The sequence below is a fragment of the Pongo pygmaeus genome, chromosome 4, assembly GCF_028885625.2.
Source record: "Pongo pygmaeus isolate AG05252 chromosome 4, NHGRI_mPonPyg2-v2.0_pri, whole genome shotgun sequence".
NCBI classification, from domain to species: Eukaryota; Metazoa; Chordata; class Mammalia; order Primates; family Hominidae; genus Pongo; species Pongo pygmaeus.
The window spans coordinates 84440166-84462664 of NC_072377.2; the positions used below are offsets into that span (position 1 = coordinate 84440166).

General features: G+C 38.0%; 1 protein-coding gene and 1 pseudogene across 5 annotated transcripts in view; one reads left to right on the plus strand and one right to left on the minus strand.

The window, feature by feature from the left end:
- The window catches only part of MSH3 (mutS homolog 3), a 231691-nt gene that overhangs the window by 91975 nt on the left and 117217 nt on the right, over positions 1–22499 (plus strand). For all 5 annotated transcript variants that reach the window (XM_054489804.2, XM_063665452.1, XM_063665451.1 and 2 more), the window contains exons 11-13: positions 1890–1974; positions 4624–4733; positions 21724–21856. In XM_054489804.2, coding sequence (XP_054345779.1) covers positions 1890–1974; positions 4624–4733; positions 21724–21856 — 328 coding nt within the window. The remainder of the gene's footprint in view (positions 1–1889; positions 1975–4623; positions 4734–21723; positions 21857–22499) is intronic.
- Positions 6442–6919, minus strand: LOC129037554 (S-phase kinase-associated protein 1-like; annotated as a pseudogene).

The following is a 22499-nucleotide window of genomic DNA, read 5'->3' on the forward strand; positions in this document are numbered from 1 at the left end:
ATTGCTGTAATTCAAGACAAATTAAGTTAGCTGCTACCAGAGGGAGAGAAAGGGCTGAACACTTGCTATCCTTCAGTTTTGGAGTTGTTTCCCTCTGAAAATCATTAACAGATTATCGTTCTTTGGAAGCTAGATCAAACCTGTCACAGATACATTACACTACCAAAGGACAGCATTGAGTTACTAGGCAACGTTCCTAATTTGAGATAAAGTATTTCTCTTTTCCAGGGCTTTGGGGCCTTAGTCAAAGGAGTCATCTAGAAGTGAAGGAATATCTTTTTGGGTACTGGTTTTTCGGGCTCTGATATTAGGTTCTCTAGTTCTGGGTGAGGGCTTGTTTTCTTAACTCGGGAAACTGGATGCTACCTAAATTTCATTACAGCTATGAGAAGGGCGGTTAGGTTTATAGCACAAACACTTATGCCTTTCTTTTGTTAAATAATTTAGTGACCTGCTGTTATTTTCCTTGACTTTAAAAATAAGCTCTCAAGCCTGTAAGGGCTGTTGACAGAAACATCTAAGGACTGGCTGATAAAGGAAATTGAATTACTGCATTAGTACTGCATTGATTAGTACTTCTTAACACGAATTGGAATTGTACATACATTTATTAGTCATGCTGTAGCTCATTCTCAAATCTTTTTGAAATTTATTGAACTTCTAATTTTGTTTTGGATAGATACTGGGACAATAAGGAGAGTGTGAATGCTTTAACTGAGTTTAAGGAAATAACAGTGTTTTATACCCACTAAATGTGGCCATGGTAATGTGTGTTTTTTTTCTTTTTTCTTTTTTTTTTTTTTGGAGATGGAGTCACACTCTGTCACCCGGGCTGGAGTACAGTGGCACAATCTCGGCTCACTGCAACCTCCGCCTCCCGGGTTCAAGCAGTTCTCCTGCCTCAGCCTCCCGAGTTGCTGGGACTACAGGCGTGCGCCACTACGCCCAGCTAATTTTTGTATTTTTAGTAGAGACGGGGTTTCATCATGTTGGTTGGCCAGGATGGTCTCCGTCTCTTGACCTCGTGATCCACCCGCCTCGGCCTCCCAAAGTGCTGGGATTACAGGCGTGAGCCACTGTGCCTGGCCGTATGTGTGTTGTTAATTACAGAGTAAATAACACTTGTTGCATATGTTAGAATCTTTTTTTTTTTTTGGCCGAGTTGTAGTCTCACTCTGTTGCCCAGGTTGGAGTGCAGTGGCGTGATCTCAGCTCACTGCAATCTCCGCCTCCCCAGTTCAAGCGATTCTTGTGCCTCAGCCTCCCGAGTAGCTGGGACTACAGGTCCTTGCCACCATGCCCGGCTAATTTTTATGTTTTTTAGTAGAGACGAGGTTTTGCCGTGTTGGTCAGGCTGGTTTCGAACTCCTCACCTCAGGTGATCCGCCTGCCTCAGCCTCCCAAAGTGCTGGGATTACAGGTGTGAGCCACTGCGCCTGGCCTAGAATCTTGATTAAAAGTATTTATCAAGATGATCTCATGCTAAAGAATAAGGAGGACAGTTTTAAGTATCTTGACATATTTTTTCTAGTTGATTGCACAGCTTTTCATGAAGATGTGGCCACTGTGCTTGGCTAATGATAAAAGACCATGTTTGGTTCTATTCCTAGAGCAAAACCAAAACAAAATGTTGTTGCCATTACTTCCCTTTCCTGTTCTTGTTTTTTTTGTTAGAGTAACTATCCTTGTCTTGCATCAATCTACTTAACAGCACCAGCATTAATGGAATACAACAGCCTGATGAATTTTCATTTTGCTCCTTTTGTTTGATTTTCTATCAGAATGCTAATTTTTGCCATAATGTAGCCAGAATGTTTCTAGTTCCTGAATTAGTTTTTTATTTCTTTATGCACTTACGTCTAGGCTAATTATATTTTATTCTTTTACAGGAATTTTAAACAGCTATCAAGTAAAATGGAATTTATGACAATTAATGGAACAACATTAAGGAATCTGGAAATCCTACAGAATCAGGTCAGGCAAATATGTAAGGGCTAGTTGATTATAAATGGTTTTGGAAAAAACTTCTGAGTAAGGCAGCAGTCTGTTTTTAGAGGTACAGGTGAAAATATAGTGTCTTTAGCTGACTGCACTGTTAATTGATAACTGTAGCACTTTTTGGAGAATGAACTGTACATAATACTTCTCTGGGTTTTTTGGGGGGAATGATGGAGCTGCCCTTTTTAATGACTGAGGGGCATGCTTATCCTGACAATTTCTGTAACATCATTTCTATGTCAGGTAGTTTTTTGGAAAGGCATCGTCACTGAAAATATGAAGTGGATTTTTTTTGTCTACTTGGTTATATTTTTCTATATACCTTTAACTTTTTGTTGAAATGTTTGCAGTCTTATTTAATTATTCAGGTTATAAAACAGGTTTCTGGGATATTCAGTTTGACTGTAAGATGCATAACATTTCAGTTTGCAAACTTTCTTTTTTTTTTCTTCTTTGAGACAGAGTCTCGCTCTGTCACCCAGGCTGGGTTGAATGAAGTGACGTGATATTGGCTCACTGCAACCTCTGCCTCCCAGGTTCAAGTGATTCTCCTGCCTCAGCCTCCCGAGTAGCTGGGATTACAGGCACCCACCACCACGCCTGGCTAATTTTTGTATTTTTAATAGAGACAGGGTTTCGCCATGTTGGCCAGGCTGGTCTCAAACTGTTGACCTCAGGTGATCCACCTGCCTCGGCCTCCCAAAATCCTAGGATTACAGGCGTGAGCCAACGCACCCGGCCTCAGTTCACAAACTTTCATTGTTTATTTGTCCTTTGTTGATGAATTAGGAAGATAACGGGGAGATTAAACTTATTGCTTTCATTTATTAAATTATCACTTGGGAAGATGAGACATTATATTATAAAATTAATGTTATCCTAACAAAGTAATAGAGATAAAAAGCAACCCCACATCATTTGATTAAGTAGTGGAGAATCGTCTGAACCATCTGAGTCAAAGAAGTTGAAACTCTTCAGAAATATTTATTACTATTGCAAATTAAAGTAAACACTGAATTTATTCTCCTGACTCCTGAATCTGCATATTATTAACTAGTTTCAATTTCTTCCTGTTCCAGTCTGTTCTAGTATGCTGAATTCAGATGTATTTTTGTTCAGTAACATTTTTATCTTGTCATCATCCAAAAGCTGAGAGTCTGTCCTGCCGGTCTCTCTCATCAACTCGGTAGCCATCTCCATGATAGGAAATAAGTAGTAGGAATAAAGAGACATTTCTTGGCTGAAGGAGTGCTGATAGTCAGCCTGCAGCCAGCCCTGGCATTGTAAGCGTTCCTTGCTTCTGCCTCATCTTCCCTGTTCAAATTCCACAACAGAGTCAGTTCTGAAATCAAATTCCTAAGGCAGAAATCATCTAGAATCAAAATACCCTTCAAAATTCCTTCCTTTATTGGGCCTTGCACCATTTTAGAAGCTGAAGCTGAGAATTAACATCTTCTGCTTGTCTTTGTACCTTAACTTCACTCCCACCTCCCCCCGCCCACCTTTCCAAGGAGCAATGGAAAGAGGTGCAGGGTAGGAGTTGGGTGTCAGCAAGAACAAGGATATAATAGGACACGTATCTGTCCCTCCTCTCTTGTCTGAGCCTGCTTCTCCAGGGGTGTCAGGGAATTGGCCTCCTCACGGGACCCTTTACCCCAGTCAGGCCAGCCAAGCTCTGGTCTCAGGAGCAGTGCTGCTGCTGATCTGAACTCCCTCCTTAGCCTGTCCAGCCATCCTCAGAGGAACCTTTGTGACCTTGTACCTTCTCTGTGCTCTCTCCGTTGAACTCCTGAGGCCTGAGAGCTTATGTCACACCTTTTCTAGTTGATTCCTGGCAGGTGGCATTGTATCCTAATTATGAGTCTTTTTCCATCTTGGCTATAAGCACCCTGAGGGTGGGACCATGTCCTTGCTATGTTCAGCACATAAGAGGTACTCTGGAAGTAGCTACTTACAGAGGGGAAGGAAAAAAGAAAGGATAAAAAAACCCAACTCAAGTGGAAACAGCCATTTTAGGTCTCAGGATTTAAATGTCTCAATGGGCTTTGTAATACTACTGTGAAACCTTGGTTAAAATTAATTATGTCTAGTTAATCGTGATTTTTTTTTTTAAGGACTCAAATTTTAAGTGGCAAAAGCAAACTTTTCTAGGGATTTAGTAAAACAAACTAAAATAAAATCCTTCCTGGGTAAATACCTAGAGTGCAGTGCAGGTTCATGTCTGTCTCCAGCACCTTGTTCAGTGTTGTCAAGAGAGCATTGGTTTATAAAATGGTAACTGTGAAATACTAAAGGAAAATTTAAGTCATCTTCACTATGTTGTATTTCCCAAGGCAGGAAAGTATGCAATTATATTTTAAAGATGCTTAGATAAGCGTACATTTCAAAAGAATTTCTGAATAATTTATTCTTAGGTAACCAAAAACTATAAATGATCCCTTTTCTGTGTAAAATGTCAGTACTTCATTCTGTATGTATGTATTCATCTGTCAAACATTAAATGAACACCTGTTATGAGCCACATTGTGCTAGGTATATATGACATTTAGAATTGGGGTATATGAAATAACAGTTTGGCACAAATAATTGTCTAGTTAATAAAACTTGTTTTCTGGTCTCTCTTAGACTGATATGAAAACCAAAGGAAGTTTGCTGTGGGTTTTAGACCACACTAAAACTTCATTTGGGAGACGGAAGTTAAAGAAGTGGGTGACCCAGCCACTCCTTAAATTAAGGTAAAAGGAATTCTTTTTGGGGTGTTTAATCTGAAATTATAAAATTGTGAAGTTAAAGGCATTTTAAAACCAAGGCTACCATTGTTTTTAAGAACACAGTTTTAAATTGGAGAACATTTTATTTTAGAACTGAGCAATAGACTGGCTCTCTAGTATTACAAGAATTTTTTTCCTCATTCTCGTGAATGAGCCTGCCTGCAGATTGGCAGACATAGGCCGTTGTCCCAGGATAGTGAGGAGAGATGCCTTTTGTGGAGGGCTTTGAAGGCTAGACTGAGGAGGGAGTTCATTCAGTGATTCTGAGCATGGGGCTGATATCATCAGAGCTGGGCTTGTGTGCAGGAGGGGACTAAGTGTTAGTAGTGGTGGGGTCAAGTTAGCAAGTTCATGGAGAGGTGCTGAGGACCTGAGCTACAGCAGTAATAGCAAGGAGTCCAAAAGAGGGGTTAGGTGTGAAATGCTTAGAAGAGTAGAGTGAGTAAAGTTGGAGGTCCCTAAGGGAAGGTACTTGAATCCAGTGCCTAACATACAGTGATTTCCAAGGTTGTCTGCACATCGGAATCACCTGGGATGCTTCACAAAATACTCATGCCTGTGTCCAGCCCCCATAGATTGTGATTTAACTGGTCTCCAGCATGACCAGGGAGTTGAGATTTAAATTTTACCCAGATGATTCTGTTATGCAGATAAATTTGGAGATTCTGACCTAGAACAGTGCCTGGCACTTAGTAGAAGCCCAGTTAATGTTTATTAAATGAAAACTGTTATTTATTGCACACTGTCTATTTACTGGTGTTTAATACTCAAAATCACCTTCTGAGATAGGTTCTTGAAATGAGGAAACAGATTCAGAGAGCTTCACTAACTTGCTCAGTGTTTCATAGCTGGTAGAGATAAATATAAGATTTAAAACCAGCATTGACTCCAGAGACCTTAGCAGGAACAAGCCATTATCCTGAATAGTTATACTTGTGGCTAGACCACAGTGAATACGGTGTGATGGTGAAAAGAACCGCTATGTGTTGGCTCTGTCAACTGAGTGAGTCACTCCCACTAATCCTCAGTGTTCTCACCTTTGACATGGTAGAACACCTCCTCACAGCATTGCTGTAAGGAATAAAATTTTGAGCTCTTTATCTCACACCACACGGTGTGCTAGGAGCTTTATGAGCATTGTCTCTTTTAAACTGCACAGCAGCCTCACTAAGCAGATGCTGTTATTAGCCCCATGTTACTCTGTGATTAATAAATAGTCACTGTTTTCAATAAAGGATTGCAGATGTTAATGTTGGTCATAGGCTTGAAGACACTGTTATGGGTTTTGCTGTTGTTTTCTTCTTTTTCTTTTGCAAGTTGTTTTTTTTACAATGCCAGCTTTAAAAGGTCACTAAAGTTAACTGGACAGTAATCTAGGCAGACATCACTTTACAAAAAAGAGGGAAAGCCCAAAATGCCACCTTCTATAGAGAACCCACAGTACAGTTTTATTCAGAGCAAAGAAAAAAGAAACTTGATCATACTATGAGAAACTCAGCCATAGGTTTGGAATCTGTATTCACACCACACATTCACTGAGGACAATATTCTGCTCATACGATTGATTTGCTGCTGCATTTCTCTGCTCTTTGTCTGATATTAACAATTATAAACAGAGCAGGGCAGCTAATATTTGGAACAATCCTTACAGTGTGACGGCATCAAGGACGTTTCACTTCTGTTCACACCGCTGGTTCTCTTGGCGTACCTGGGTTTCCTCTTCTTCAGTAAAGTCATTTTTGATATTGGAAGTCTTGCGAATCTTCTCAGGACTTTTCTCCTTGATCGTATTGGCAACAGTCTTGCGTATAACATCAAGCAAACCTTTGATGTCTAAGTAGTTTGCAGGCAGAAGAAGTACAAAAAGTATTCCTTGATCAACTTTCAGGAATTGTTGGTCCTAAGGAGGGATCTCCTCTGTTCGTTTTCTTTGTTCGCATCATCCTTGGGAGGAGGACGGCCATTTTTGTGGTGGGTACACCACCAAATGACCTTTTGAAAATATTGCTGCATTAACTTTGGTAGAGGAGCTGGGTCATTATCTCCATCGTCCATTCTCATATCTTCCAACATGGTCTTGATAGTCACAGATTGGCAATTTCCACATCAAATATCTCCGCATCAGAACTCAGCACCTTAATTGATGGCATGGTGTTTGAGCTTAAGGAGACCGCTGGCCAGAGGCTCATGAGAGCAGGGCGACGTCAGCAAAGAAGAGGAAGGCAGAGGACAAGGACACTCAAGACATGGTTTGGATGATGATAATTACCAAATCTTTTCAGATTTAGTGGGTCACTCTGATTTCTTTTCTTAGCCATAAAGACCTTAAGACATGGGAAACTGATGAGGTAAAGAAGAAATCCTGAAAATGGAAATGTCTCCTTTAGTTCAGCATTCTAATGAAATAAGCAGACCTTGTAGAGCAGACGCAGACAAGATGGCTTTCTGTGGACAACAGTGTAAGGGATGCAGCAGTGTGGCTGCTGGAAAGGCTGCCTAAACATCTACTACAATTCTTACTGTGTTTTTGCTTACTTGTTACAGCAGAAACAGACTCACTAGCAGACTTTTCCATGTAAATTAAAATTTTTTATTTCCAATGTTAAATTTCCTTTTTTGTGTGTACCCAGGATTAATTTGAGATAAATCTAGTAGACCATGTTGTCTGTTGTTAGGCGCCGAATCATGTATCTCTGGGGATCCTACCTTCCCAGAAAGGCAGAGAGAAAATATGCCAGGCATTCAACACTGATGTTTTCAAGTATGAACTTTTCACTGACCTAACACTGATGTTAGCCAACAACAAACACACGAAACTTTTCTTTGCCCTTTTATTTTAGGTCATGGTTTTTAAACTTTTATCCTCCTAATGTATTAAAATGTATTTCAAAAGAATTCCAGTTTAATTTTAATGGTACTTGCAACGTATTCCAAACAAATACCTGGAAAGAATCTGCTGATTAGTCAGTGGCTCAGCTATATAATTAGTCATGTACCACATGACATTTTGGTCCTTGGGGGATTGCATATACAGAGGTGTTTTCTATGTTTAGAAATGTTTAGACACACAAATACTTACCATTGTGTTACAGTAGCCTACAGTATTTAGTAGAGTAACATGCTGTCCATCCAGGTTTTAGCCTAGGAGCAGTATACTGTATCATATAGCCTAGGTGTGCAGTGGGCTGTACTAGTTTTATGTAACTATATGCTCTGTAATGTCCATGGAATGACAAAATTGCCTAACGATGCATTTTCCAGAATGTATCCCCATCATTAAGTGAGGCATGATGGTGTTGTTGTTTATACTGACATAAGTGCCTTGCTGATCACATCAGTGGTTCATCCAGACAAACATTCTGTCTCTGACGTTGACTGCCAAAGGTTAGTTTAGGGTCTGGTTTTCTTCTACAGTGAGATCGTAGAACAAATAATGGATGATGAGGGGATTTAGCAAAATAATGCAGATCTCCCCAGGTTCTGCAAAGATCCCATTGTTTGTCAGTCATCCGTGAATTCTTCTAAATCCCTTAAGCGCCTCTTTGTATTTTTATCTTGTTCTAGCTCTTAAGGACAAACACATAGTTCATAAGTCTAGGACCAGGCATTCAAGTTTCAGAAGACTTTCCACTCCCGTCACCTTTTATTCTATAAAATGGTCTCTTTGGTGCAAAATTTTAATAGTGACTTTTAGAAAGTAAAAATGGTTTTTACTTTATACTTATTGACTGATTCAAAGAGTTCACTTAGATTATTGAGGCTGGATTTTACTGTACTGATATCACATTAGCTTTTATAAATAGGTTATTTTTTCTTATGTGTTCTCACCTATAGTTTTTATCAGTTGTGCTAATTTTAGGCAAGAAGATTCTTCAGTGTAGTTTTTTTTTAAATAAATGAATGTCACATCGGCATGCCATTATTCTTAAGGCCTTTTAAAATTAGATTATATTGAATTCATTTTTTTTGAGGTTCTGTCTTTGGACTTCTTTCAGTTGATATAGTCTTGTCAATTTTTTATTTACACACACACACACACACACATACACACACCCCCACCCATATGTATGTCATTGGTTTTGTCAAAAAGCCTGAAAATGCAAATTCTGCTTATAAATATTGGTAGAGGAGAAAAAAAGAAAACCGTGAGATGAGTCTGTGTTCCAGACTCATCGGTAGGATATATGGGATGAGTCTCTAAAATGGTGAGTTAAGCAAAATAATTAGTTTCCAAGGCAGATTTGTTTATCTTAGAGGTATTCCACTTTCAGTAGCATACTATATATTTTAAAAATAAAAAGAAATTCAGTTTCTTTCATGAGTACCTCTTTCTTCTACCTGTACTTTACATTTTTTAATTAAAAAAATTTGTAAAGTTTTATCTTTAATTGACAAATAATTGTATATATTTGTATTAGTCAGGGTTCTGTAGAGGGAGAGGACTAATAGGATAGATGTATATAAGGAGTATTGACTTACATGATCACAAGGTGAAGTCCCACCATAGGCTGTTTGCAAGCTGAGGGGCAAGGAAGCCAGTCCGAATCCCAAAACCTCAAAAGTAGGGAAGCCAATAGTGCAGCCTTCAGTTTGTCGTCAAAGGGCAGAGAGCCCCTGGCAAACCACTGGTGAAGGTCCAAGAGTCCAAAAGTTGAAGAACTGAGAGTCTGATGTTCAAGGGCAGGAAGCATCCAGCACAGGAGAAAGATGGAGGCCGCAAGACTCAGCCAGTCTAGTCCTTCCACGTTTCTCTGCCTGCTTTTATCCTAGCCACACTGGCAGCTGATTAGATGGTGCCCACCCAGGTTGAGTGTGAGTCTGCCTCTCCTAGTCCACTGACTAAATGTTAATCTCCTTTGGCAATACCCTCACAGATACACCCAGGAACAATACTTTGCATCCTTCCACCCAATCAAGTTGACATTCAGTATTAACCATCACAATATTTATGGGGTACAATGTGATATTTCATTACATATATACATTATAGAATGATCAAATTAAGCTAATTAATATATCTGTCACCTCAAACATTTATCATTTCTTTTGTTGAGAACATTTAAAATCCTCTTTTAGCTATTGTGACACATATACAATGCATTAACTATAGTCACCATACTATGCAATAGATCACCAGAACTTATTCTTGTCTAACCAAAACTTTGCACCAGTTGACCAGCATCTCTATTTTCCCCATCTACCCTCTCCCCTAGCCTCTGATAACTACCAATCTGATCTCTACTTCTGTGAGTTTGACTTTATTTGATTTTACATATAAGTGAGATCATATGATATTTCTCTGTGTCTGGCTTATTTCACTTTGCATCATGTCCTCTAGGTTCATCCATATTGTCAAATGACAGAATTTCCTGCTTTTGTTTTTAAGGCTGAATAGTATTCCAGAGTGTCTGTGTGTGTGTGTGTGTGTGTGTGTATGTGTATGTATCACATTTAAAATATTCATGTATTGGTGGACACTTTGGTTGTTTCCATATCTTGACAATTGTGAATAAGGTGGCAGTGAACATAGGGAGTACAGATATTTCTTCAACGTACTGATTTCAATTCCTTTGGATATATACCCAGAAATGGAATTGCTGGATCATATGGTAATTCTATTTTTAGTTTTTTGAGGAACTTCCATACTGTTTTACAAAGTGACTGTACTGATTTATAATACCACCAACAGTGGACAAGGGTTCCTTTTTCTCCACATCTTTACTTATACTTGTTATCTTTCATCTTTTTTAATAATAACTAATCTGAAAGGAGTGAGGTGACCTATTGTGGTTTTAATTTGCATTTCTCTGATTAGAGATGTTGAGCATTGTTTCATTTATCTATTGGCCATTTGTATATCTTCTGGAAATTGTCTATTCAGATCTTTTGTCCATTTTTAAATAGGGTTATTTGTTTTCTTGTTATTGAGTAGTTTGAGTTCCGTGTATATTTGGTATATTAGCCTCTTATCCAGTGTTTGATTTGCAGATATTTTCTCCTAGTCTCTGGGTTGTCTGTTTACTCTGTTCATTGTTTCCTTTGCTGTGCAGGAGATTTTTAGTTTGATGCAATCCCATTCGTCTGTTTTTGCTTTTGTTGTCTATAGTTTGGTTCCTGAGCATCCCAAAGCGTTTTCTCAAGTCTTTGCACTTGTTAGTCTTTGTACTTTGTGGTCTCTCTACGTAGAATATTCTTCTGTTTCTCTTTAATCTTTACAGGGTTAACTGCTTGCACTTGAGGTCTCAGCTTAAGACGTTGTATTAATATCTTCGGAGAGTTTTTATTTGACCTCCTAATCTAAATTATGTTCCTTGTATCACTCATTGATAGCATATAGGGTTTATCATGATTGTTACCTATGTTTACTTAATATGTATGAGGGGTCCTACATTATCTGTACAAGGGGTCTTCAGAAAGTTCATGGAAAATGCAAATTATGAAAAAACTTTGCATAGATTTCAAAAAATTTTGGCACCAAAATAAACTCATACTAACTTCTTAGAGCATGTCTCAATAGCATGCAGTTTGAGGCATTAACAGGGATAAGCTATCAGTTTGAAAAGAGCTTCTATCAGAACAACATGAATTCTGCTAAAAATTAAAGCAAGAACAAACATCATATTTATGGTGAAGCTTGGGTGGAAGAGTGGTGACATCATTAATGCTTTATGAAAAGTTTCATGAGACCTCAGAATAAACACCACACATCTACAACCATCTGATTTTCGACAAACCCGATACAAACAAGCAATGGGGAAAGGATTCTCTATGTGATAAATTTTGCTGGGAAAACTAGCTAGCTGGAGACTCAAAGTCCAAGATCAAGGAATCCCTCTGAGGCCTATCAGGGAGAATCTGTTCTGGTCCTCTCTCCTACCTGCTGGCACCCTTTGGCGTTCCTTGGCTTGTAGATGTAGCTCCTTGATCTCTGCCTTCATGGTTACATGGTGTGCTTGCTGTATGTATGTCCCTTCACACAGTGTTTTTTAATAAGGACATGGTCATATTGGATTAGGGGTCTGCCTTTACTGCAGAATGACCTCATCTTAATAATTCCATCTACAATAACCTTATTTCCAAATAAGATAACATTTTGAGGTAGAGGGATAAGGACCTCAGCATATCTTTTTGGGGGTACACAATTCAACCCAAAACAAATAGGCCCATTATTTCCAGATTTTTTTCCTTTTGGCACACGTAGACTGATTATACCCATCTCTTTACTAGAAACAAGTGTTTTGATTATTATTTAAATGTTTTGCGCATTTATTCAACGTCTGATGTGAGGTTGTAAATAACCATTGAATTTTGTAAAATTGCCAATCTTGTGCAATTTTGTGTTTGTAGTACAGTTCTCTGAAAAGTTATTCTCTTATCTTTGACAAATATCCTGGACAGTATTTGTCCAGGTGAAGGTATGTATGCAAAGTGTTACATTAATTTTAGAGATGAAAAAGAAACATTTATATATATATTTAAAAATAAAGGAAATGCCTAGGAAGAAAGGAGCAGAGGTCTGAATCTGAGATTCAAAGAAAGAAAAGTAGCCAAGGTGGAATGGGAGAAGAGCTGAGGTCTAAGAGGTAAGGTGTGTTACTCTGGGAACATGTCTTTGTATAGGACAAGCAGAGGACTTAAAGCTCTGAGGGATCAAGGGAGTAGAAAGAAAATGTCAGGCTAGTGAACTAATCTCTAACTGTGCTTTATTTTTTATCTGTATTTTTTTCAGCTATCTTCAGAGATAGTTATTCTATTTTAGAGATAAGAAAAACTAAGTCTCAGTTTTTCCAAGGTCATCCAGCCAAGCACATAGGGGACCTTTTGAAAGCATAGTTTTGGAGTTAATGATACTTCCAGCTTGAGTTCTGATTCCCTTTTGTCACTTTGGAGAAGTTATGAATTTGTATATAACTCAGTTTCTTCACCTGTAAAATGGGAATTAACTACCTACCTCATTGTGGTGGTGTGAGGACCGAATGAGACAGTATATGTAAAAGGATTAGTGTGGTTCCTCATAGCAATTTTTTGGTCAAGAAGATAGCCATGGTCTTTAGAATACCAAAAAATTGGAAGCAGTGTAATTATTAGTAGGGAAAAGGGAAAATAAATTGTCTGGTTATATATTGGAATATTATACAGCAGTTAAAATGAATGACTTAAGTCTGCGTGTATCAACATGGATAAATCTCAAAAAAGCAATGTTATAAAAGAACACATAAATGATATCACTTATTTAAATTTTGTCACACACAATATCCTGTTTAGAGGTTCAAACAGAAGTGGTGTTTTCTTGTCACATAGGCAGTCACGACAATAATAACTTCTGGGAAATGAGAAAAGGGATAGAGATACAGGTAGGCTGGTGTTTTACATGTATTTGCAATATTTAATTTTTAAAAAATTATACAGAAAATACACACACATGAATTTTTTATATTGTACTGCTATTCGACCTTCACTACTATCATAATCAGGTGAAAATGAGACCCATGCACATCTGTCTAGAAAGCCCATGTTGAACTTGAGAGCATCTGTTTTCCAGCACATCTTGCATTAGAAATACAGAAGACAGCTATCAGATGACCAAGGCTTCCAGGGATGGCAGGGGGAAGGCTGGGTGCTTGCACTGTCAGTTTCTAGGATCTGCCCAGGTCATTTCTTTTCCTGAATCTGGTACTTGCCTATGTTTTCTTTTGCCTGTAGCTACTGTCAGGAATGTAGGGAGACTTTGCGAGGATTACTGGTGAGTAGGTAGAGTCTTTTATGGGGGCCTACTCTCAAAATAATATAACCATGAACAATTGAGGAATTTTTTTTGTGGTCCCTTTTATTTATGCTCTAAACTTGACTAGTTCTGGGAATTGAGGAATCTCAATCTCACGTTCTGATTGACTAAGTAAATGCTAATGTGTTCATTAACACAAAAGGCAATGCATTGGTTAGGGAAGCTAGCTGTTAACACAGAGACCCCAAAAAGTCTAATGGCTCTAATGGTGTGAAAGTTAATTTCTTCTTTTTTTTTCTTTGCATAAACAATCCATGGCCTTTCCAGATTGCGGGGGTGGGGTGAGGCTGTCATCACATAGGCAGTTAGGAACCCCAGAGTCTCTTCAGTGTTAAACATGTAGCTTCCAACGTCATCTTGAGAACTGATATTCAGCCAGTGGAAGGAGAAAGAACAGAGAGGATGTATGTTTATGGCTTTTATGTGAGGCAGGCCTTGCATTGGCACATACTCTTCTGCCTAAATCTGATTATAAGCAGAAGAACGCATTCCGATGGTCACACCTTACTGCACGGGGGCTAGCAAATGTCTGCTTGTTTTTCAAGGAATAGGAAGAAATGTTTAGTGAATACCTAGCAGTCTGTTGCCAGAGATGGTTTTTGTTGTTTCAATTCCATTGTACATTCTTCTTAGCATTTAAAAAATTATTTGAACTTTTGAACAGGCAATATCTTCACATACTTTAAAAGTTTAAAAATGTGAAAAGTTACACAGTAAAATGTTTGCTTATCATTCCTGCCCCACATCTGCTCAGATCCCACTAGGTAATCATGGTTATTACTTTGTCATGTATACTTCCAGAAACCTTTTGTTTAAAAAAGCAAATATGAATTTTATATATATATATGAATCATATATATATGATTCATATATATATGAATTTTATATATATGTATATATATATATGTGAATCACATATATATATATGAAATCTCTTCCTCCCTTATTACATAGATGGAGCCATAATATACCCAGTACTTTGTACTTGGCTGTTTTCCCTTAGTAGTATAAGATAATTATTTTAAATTTTGTATTATTCAGTCTCAATGACAAGGTGGCGTTCCCAGCCTCAGGGAATTTCTAATCTAATCTGGTCAAGGTATAATCTACTAGTAAGGAGGAAGAGATACAAGTAGTGGAAGCTTTTGTACTAAAATCAAATACTTACCTGTTACTCACTCTATAACTCAATACCACATTTAGAGCAAATGAGTAATACCTTTATAAGTCAAATTAGATTTTTAGAAAACTGCTTTAGGAAATTAGGCATGCTAAGATAATTCTTGGCATTTAAATCACATAATTAAGGGAATAGAAAATGGTTTGTGTTAGGAAATAGATCTTTGACTACATTTTTGCATGACTTTCTGATGCACTAAGTACATTTTAGTGGTCAGTGTTCTCTACATTAAATGGCTTTTGTTTTGGTAAACCCATATGTTTGGAGTATTAATGGTTGTATTTCTAATTTGTTACCCTGGCCCAAATGATGAAGTAATAGAATGTTGCATATTTCCTTCCACTTAATATTTAATTTGTGTTAATGAAACCAAATGTCACTTTTAACTCTGGAACTTCTAAAATGAACTACACTGGGAAGCCCTCTGTATTGTTTGTGGTTTCCCATGTTCCATGAGCCACCAACCAAGTGTTCACTTGCAGTGACTCTGGTTTACTCAGCCCCCAGGGATGCATTACTGCTCGGAAATGGGAAGGGAGAGTAGCAGGTGGTGCGTAATTGAGAGCTGTGTTTGGTTGGGACTGACCTGGTGCCCCTTTCCTCTGCCGGGTTGAATGAGAGTTTAAAGGACGAACTGCTGCTGCTAAGAACAAAATGAACCCAAGTGCCTCTTACCCAACTGTTTGTCCCGACTGTCAGTGCATAGGGATTAACTAACATCCAGGAACTTTTGGCTGGCTTCTGCTTTGTTCAACATTCGGACCTTCAGTGAGCTCTAGACCTGCACAAACGACCTGCAGCAAATGGCAGCTTTCATTTGGGCTAAGGAAGAGGAATATTGGAGAGAATGAGGAGAAGGAGATAAATATCTTTCCTTTTTGGCCCTTCCTGCTTTATCTTTCTCCATCTTTATGCCTTTATTAATGAGGATTTTCCAAATATCGCTCTTCAAAAATGCCATAAGAAGACTTCATTTTCTGTGGTTTTAATGTCATAAGATATCTCCTTATGTGAAATAACTAGATATGCTGGATCAAGCATAACAAACATCCCTTTAGGACATTTCTGAGTCTGTATTTAAAACATAAGGGAAAAACTGAGGGAACAGATGGAAAAAGGAACTGGAAATGGAAGTGAATTGACTGCTGCAGCTGCCCTCTGGGCTCCTGCAGATCTTGGTAATCAAAAGGATTGGGGTTCAATTGCCTTGTGGGAGATAGGAGACAGGGTCTTGGGTCCATTTAAGTTAGAGATACCATAGTAACGTGAGACACTCAAAGGACTATGGTCTCAGTAGAGAGGTGACAAATAACGTCTCGACCTATTCTTACCTGAGGAAGACATTTCTAAGAATTCTTAACCACAGGCCCTCCCTCATAGATTTTCAGTTTCAATTTATACTCTGTGTGGTCTGGCAATTTCCAAGCTGTGAAACTTATTTAAAACAGTCTAATGGTACTCACATAAATCACCAAGTTAAAAAAATACAAAATAGAATAAAAAATATGAGCATGGAAAATAAATACTATCAAAAGGGCTCAGATTGATTTAAAAAGGAACCCCAGACAATTCTTTAAGACTGAATGGACTAAAGAACTCATTCATGTAACCAAAAACCATCTCTGCCACAAAAATTGTTGAAATTAAAAAAAGAATGACTTAAATAAGAATGGATCTTATACTCCAAAAAGAAAGAAAGAAAAGAAAACAACAACAACAAAGCAGGATATGGGTTAAACAAGCATAGAGGAAATAACTGAAATGCAAGATAATACCTGAAGAAATTACCTAGAATGCAGCATAGGGTGGCAGTGTCAGGCCTTCAGTGTTTCTTCTCTGGATTTTTGAAACAGCTTTCTAACTGGTATTCCTGACACTGTTCTTATGTGCATCCAAACTATTAGCCGTGGATCCCAGCTCCTGCGGTCACATTTTCAAACCTTCACCCTGCATTTTCCACTAATCTTTTATAGACAATAGCTAATCTTTTACTCAACAGCTACCCCCAGGAAATCCTCCCTGATCCTAAAACTGCATTTGCTCGTTAGATGCTCCTGGCTTGTGTTCCCATTGTACCTAGATCATAACCCAGTTATAATCTTATTACATTGTTATCATTAATGCCTTTTTAAAAGTTTTACTATTCATCACTAGAGTGTAAATTATTTGTAGACTAGCAAAGTCCTGTTAACAATTATAGTCCTAATGTCTACCACTTTGTACAATTAGTACTTTGTAAGCACTCAGTAATTGTTCATTGAACATAAGAATGAATGGTGTATGTGAAAAGTGAAGCTATATAGGTCTAATGATGCTTAGATCCTAGGAAAGGGCCTATGGTTCATGTTTCTGACAGGAGATTATTTAGGTAGTTCGTTTAGCCATTTCACATGAACAGTGTGTTAATGTCTGAATTTGATTTACTCGTTCTGTGTCGTCTTTAAAGCCAAACTTTTCAGTAAAACGAAACCAAACAAAAAATACACCCCCAGCAGTTTGTATTTCAGCTCCCCACCCCCACCAGATAACTTTTTTAAAACATTTTATATTGGTGGGTACATAGTAGGTCTATATATTAAGGGTATGTGAGATATTGGTTGCAGGCATACAATGTATAGTAATCATATCAGGGTAAATGTGGTATCCATCACCCCAAGCATTTATCATTTCTTTGTGTTACAGATATTCCCATTGTACTCTTGTAGTTACTTTTAAATGTACAATAAATTGTTGGCTGTAGTCACCCTGTTGCACTCTCAAATACTAGATCTTATTCAATATATCTAACTATACAAAATTATCTTAAGTTTGAACTATAGAGGCATTTTCACAGTAGCAACCAGTAGGTACTGACTCCATCACTGACGATAGCTATAGGTCACACTCTGTGTTTCTGAGTGACAGTCACACACGGTAGATACTCATGTCACCACCTAGTTTATCTTCAAATGTGAAGGACTCCAGTGACACTCACATTTAGTCCTTTCATCTTTGGTAGTAAAGATGAATCTTTGTCATCCCCAGGACCTCATCTTTTTGTTTGTTTGGTATATGGAATGAAATGACTCAGGTGCCTTCTTTCAGTTAATTTAAGTTGTATAGTAAGATCAACCGTAGAATACTATCAGGCATCTTGGAATAATATCTTTATCATCATCCAATTGATGATGCTTCTTCCAGTTTTGTTTCCTGTTGCTGTCACTCCATCTCTCATTAATTGCACTAAGATAATAATTCTCTATTGTGTGGCCTGACATACTGTTTTATTACAATTATTTGGAAGGTCTTGTTACTACTGCACATTAAAGAACAATTCTAAGGTATGTGAATTGTTTAATTTTTAAAAATGTAGTCATTCTTGCTTATTTCCATTGTGATCTTCGTATAGGAGTTGAAGATGGAATTATAGCTAACCGCAGTGATGAGAAATTTGTGGTGAACAGTGTCACATACCCTTTCACTCTCTCCCTGACCATTTAGACCTCCATAATTATTAATAGTTATAGTGTGCTTTCTCAATGCAACCTACTGTCCAGTCTCAGCACAGCGAGTACTTCAGATCATTACTACTTGTCAGGTTTAGCACTCAAGATCCCAGGACTAGCTTTTCTTGTATAATTCCCACTTGTTGTTCACTTTGCACAAAATACCTGTTTACATATCTATGTCCTAAGGTTTGTCCACACATAGTTATTTCTGAGCTCATATTTTGGGTGCTATTTATCCCTCTTCCATGCTGTTCTTTGTGGTGTCTGCTAAACAAAATTTGTAACGATGTGGTAACAGTAAACATTTATGAGTGGCTGTCATGATGTAGCAGGTACTGTGTTAAGTACCTGACATGTATTATTTCATTGAATTTTTGTACTAACACCAAGAGTTAGGGCCCATTGCTCTTCTCATTTTATAGGTGGAGAAACTAGGGCAAGGCTAAATAATTGGTAAATGGCAGAGCCTGGGTTTGAATCAAGGCCACCTGACTTCTGAGCCCAAATTGGTAACCTCTGAGGTAGTCCTTAAAGAAGGTTGGGTTAAAACCAAACTGATTAATAGTGAACATACTGCTTTTGCCTGTGTTGGCACTAGGCTAGAATAAAAACCTTTTCCTTTATGTTTTCCCAGATTCCAAACCAACTTGGCCTAACCTTTCAAGTCTCTAAGAAATTTATAGTTTTATATCTATTAAAAAAATCTTCTGGTAGACTTCATAAATATGACTTAGATTTTTATTAAACTCTTTTGCTCGTATCTTTCTATATCTCAGAAAACCTTTAATTTTTGAGACAGTAGCTATTTGTGTAGGCTGTCTTATACGTTCACAGATGGCATTATTTTATCAGTCCTCAAACCATCTGTAGCATCAACTTAGTCTATTCCAATTGGTGTCATCTTTCATTTATGCAGGAGTGAGTTATTAAAGTAAAACTTTATATTTGTATAACATTTTGGGTAAATGTTAGAGTAAAACATTGGTTTATTTTATCACAACAATCCTTTGCAAAGAAAATTTATTTTTTCCAGCTCATCTTGATTTACTTTATATGTAGTCTTCAGAATGAAATTGAATCGAATAACTGTTTATTGAGCACAAATTGTTGTCCTGAAATGTAGGGATAAGAAATGACACCTGTGTTCACTGAATTTATAGTCTTGTAGGAAAGACAGTGAAGTAGTAAATTCCCATTGAAGAAGAAATACAATTATGATTACCATTATGAGAAGAGAAAAGACGGTAGTATGGGAAATGATAGTAAAAGGATTAAGTCTGGTCTAGTGAATCTAGAAAGGCCTTTCAGAGGAAGAGAGGGTAGGAGTTCGCCAGACGAAGTGTAGCTGATGGGTGGTAGGGAAGAGGAAAATAACCTTCTAGGCAAAGTAAGCAGCAAATGAGAAAGCCTCCATGTCAGAGAGCTTGGAGTAACTAAGTCATTGAAAGATATACAGTCTGACTGGAACTTAGAGTAGGAGGAAGAGAGGGACACTTGGTCTCAGGGGAGACCCGAGAGCTAAACAGGCATCAGTTGTTTTTTAGGACAATTAAAGATTCTGGATTTGAACCTAAGATTAATGGCAAGTCACGGATGAGTTTAAAGCAGAGGTGTGACATGAACAGATTTGGGCTTTAGGAAAGCCACTCAGGCTGCAGTGTGGAGAATGAGTTGGAAAAAGGGACGGAAGTGGGGAGGAAAGTTAGGAGGCTGTTTCAATATGATTTTGACTTAGACTATGGTAGTGGCTGTAGAGGTGGAGAGTGGTGGATGGATTACAGAGTCCACCCTGCTGAGAATGGAAGAGCCAGCCCGTGTGTGTACAAAGCTCTGTCTTGCTCTCCTGCATCGTACTAACAAATGGTCTTTCTGCATGCAAGAGTATGAGCCAGAGAAAAATGGAACAAAAATGAGGCCTGAAGTTAGTGTAGAAGCTCTGTATTATGAAAAGGCATGATCTCACAGGTAGTTAAGGATAATAAAGACAAAAGCACTCACTAAATCGAAAGTCCTCAGTCTGATTGTAATCTAGCCAGGATCCTGATCTAAGATTTGCTTTTCATATCAGTGTGTATGATGTCAACAGAATTTTGAGAGACAGCATGTTTATTCAGTGGCTGATGCCTCCTTTCCCCCAAAACATCAGTTCATTCTTTCATCCACTTGTTTATTTATTCATTCATTCATTTACAAACACTTCAAATCTGTACTGAGGACTTACTACTCACCAGACATGTTTACTTATCTTAGTTTTTAATACTACAGATGGCCATTATACCTAGTGTGGGCCTTTGATGTTTATAGGTACTTCATGGACCACATCTCATTGAGGATACATTTAGTCCATCAGGTTTCCGTTTTAAGTTGAGTCATCACTTAAGGTGTAGCCATTGGTAAAATCCCGCAACCCTGATCTCTATGTATCTGAATGTCATATCCTCTGCACTTTCTATTGCTACTCCCCAATCTCTGGTCAGGGTCAATATGTTTAATTCAATTCATTCAAACAGTTGGTCAGTTCAGCCATCACCACCACCACTAGGTTGTCTTGTTGGTCATTGTTTAACTATTATATTAGCCAAGGTAATGCAAGCTATCAGCAAACAAATTCTCCATCTAAGTGGCTTAAATACATTAGAAGTTTATTTCTTGCTAATATAAGTTCAATTGGTAACAGATCCGGGAATGGTGGATTTTCTGCTCCACTGTGGGCTCAGGCTGATGGAGTTACCATGAGGCTCACAAGCTTGCCTAGCTGGCAAAGGGGATTAGGTGAATGTGAAAGCTTATTCAGGAAGTTTTTATGGGCCAGGGCTAGAGGTGGCTTACATCATTCCCACCCATGCTTCAGAACTCAGGTACATGGCCATACCTAACTACAGGGGAGACTGGGAAATGTAGTCTTTGTGTTTGCTTGGTGAGCCTGTCTTTGTCAAACCCAGCTAGTGAATTTCCTTGTATGATACCTGCTCTTTGATTCAGATAAGAGGCATGGAAGGACCAGATATATTGTTGTAGGACCTTTTCCTTAGTTCAGCTAAAGACAGAGGGGTTGGGGGAGGGTGATCCTCATCACACAGCCATGTAAAATTAGGCCCGCAGACAATTCGAAGGAGGAGAAAAATGGAATTTATTGGGCAAAAAGCAATAAAAAGGGAAACAAGGACTCTCCACCAAGACAGAGCAAGAATCTTACTAGTATGCTTCCTGCCTCACAGACTGTAATCCCAGGTTCCACCCAGGAGGAGGAGGGGCCAAGCTCCTCCCTGCTGCCAAAGGCATGAACTTCTGTGTCTCCACCCCAGTGCACCCTCCTCTCAATGCATACGCCCATTGGAGTTTTGTCAGGGAGCCCTTCCCACCTGACTGTCTCAATATGAAGGAGGAGTTTCCTTTGTGCCTAATAAGTGGCTGTGTCACATTCCTGGGCATTAGAGTGGGAAATGTCTACATTCTGAATTCCTAACATATCTCATTATTGCTATTACTCTTTTTTCACAGGGAAATAAATGCCCGGCTTGATGCTGTATCTGAAGTTCTCCATTCAGAATCTAGTGTGTTTGGTCAGATAGAAAATCATCTACGTAAATTGCCCGATATAGAGAGAGGACTCTGTAGCATTTATCACAAAAAAGTAAGTGTGATAGAAATCTGTTAAAGCTGACAGTGTTCTTCAGCTTGAGGACACTGTATATTAAAAGAAAACTTTTGAGAGCTCTATTATTATTTTATTTTGTAAAATCTTACAAATAGCATGCAAGAGTAGCTGAATCCTCAGAAATTTTAATAGTACAAATTAGAGTTATTCCAATTTTTCCATTGTAGAAAATAAAGTTTTCTCATGTGACTTATCTACAGCAACATAGAGGCCCTTCTATTATAATATGGGGTATTCTCCTGTTTCATCCTGAAAGTACAGACTATTATCAAAATAGGAAATTTATGTAGACTTGTTATTTTAGGAAAAAAACCTTATTTCTTTTGATCTTAGAACAACTTATTATTTCTTAAACTAAGGAAAAATCTGCTAGTATAACATCTGTGGTGGTAATTAGTATGCAAACAAGCTTGGATATTGAAGGTGAGTAAAGGATTATTTTGATTTTTATCACTTAAGCTTTACAGCTTGAGTCATAGCAAAAATGAGTCATTTTCCACGGTTAGGGAAATAATTTAGGTTATCTTCAAAATATGCCTAAAATTAAAAAAATTGTTAATATTTTTAAATGATAAAGAACACTATAAACTCTTTATGGTGTTTTACTTTTTGCAGAAGT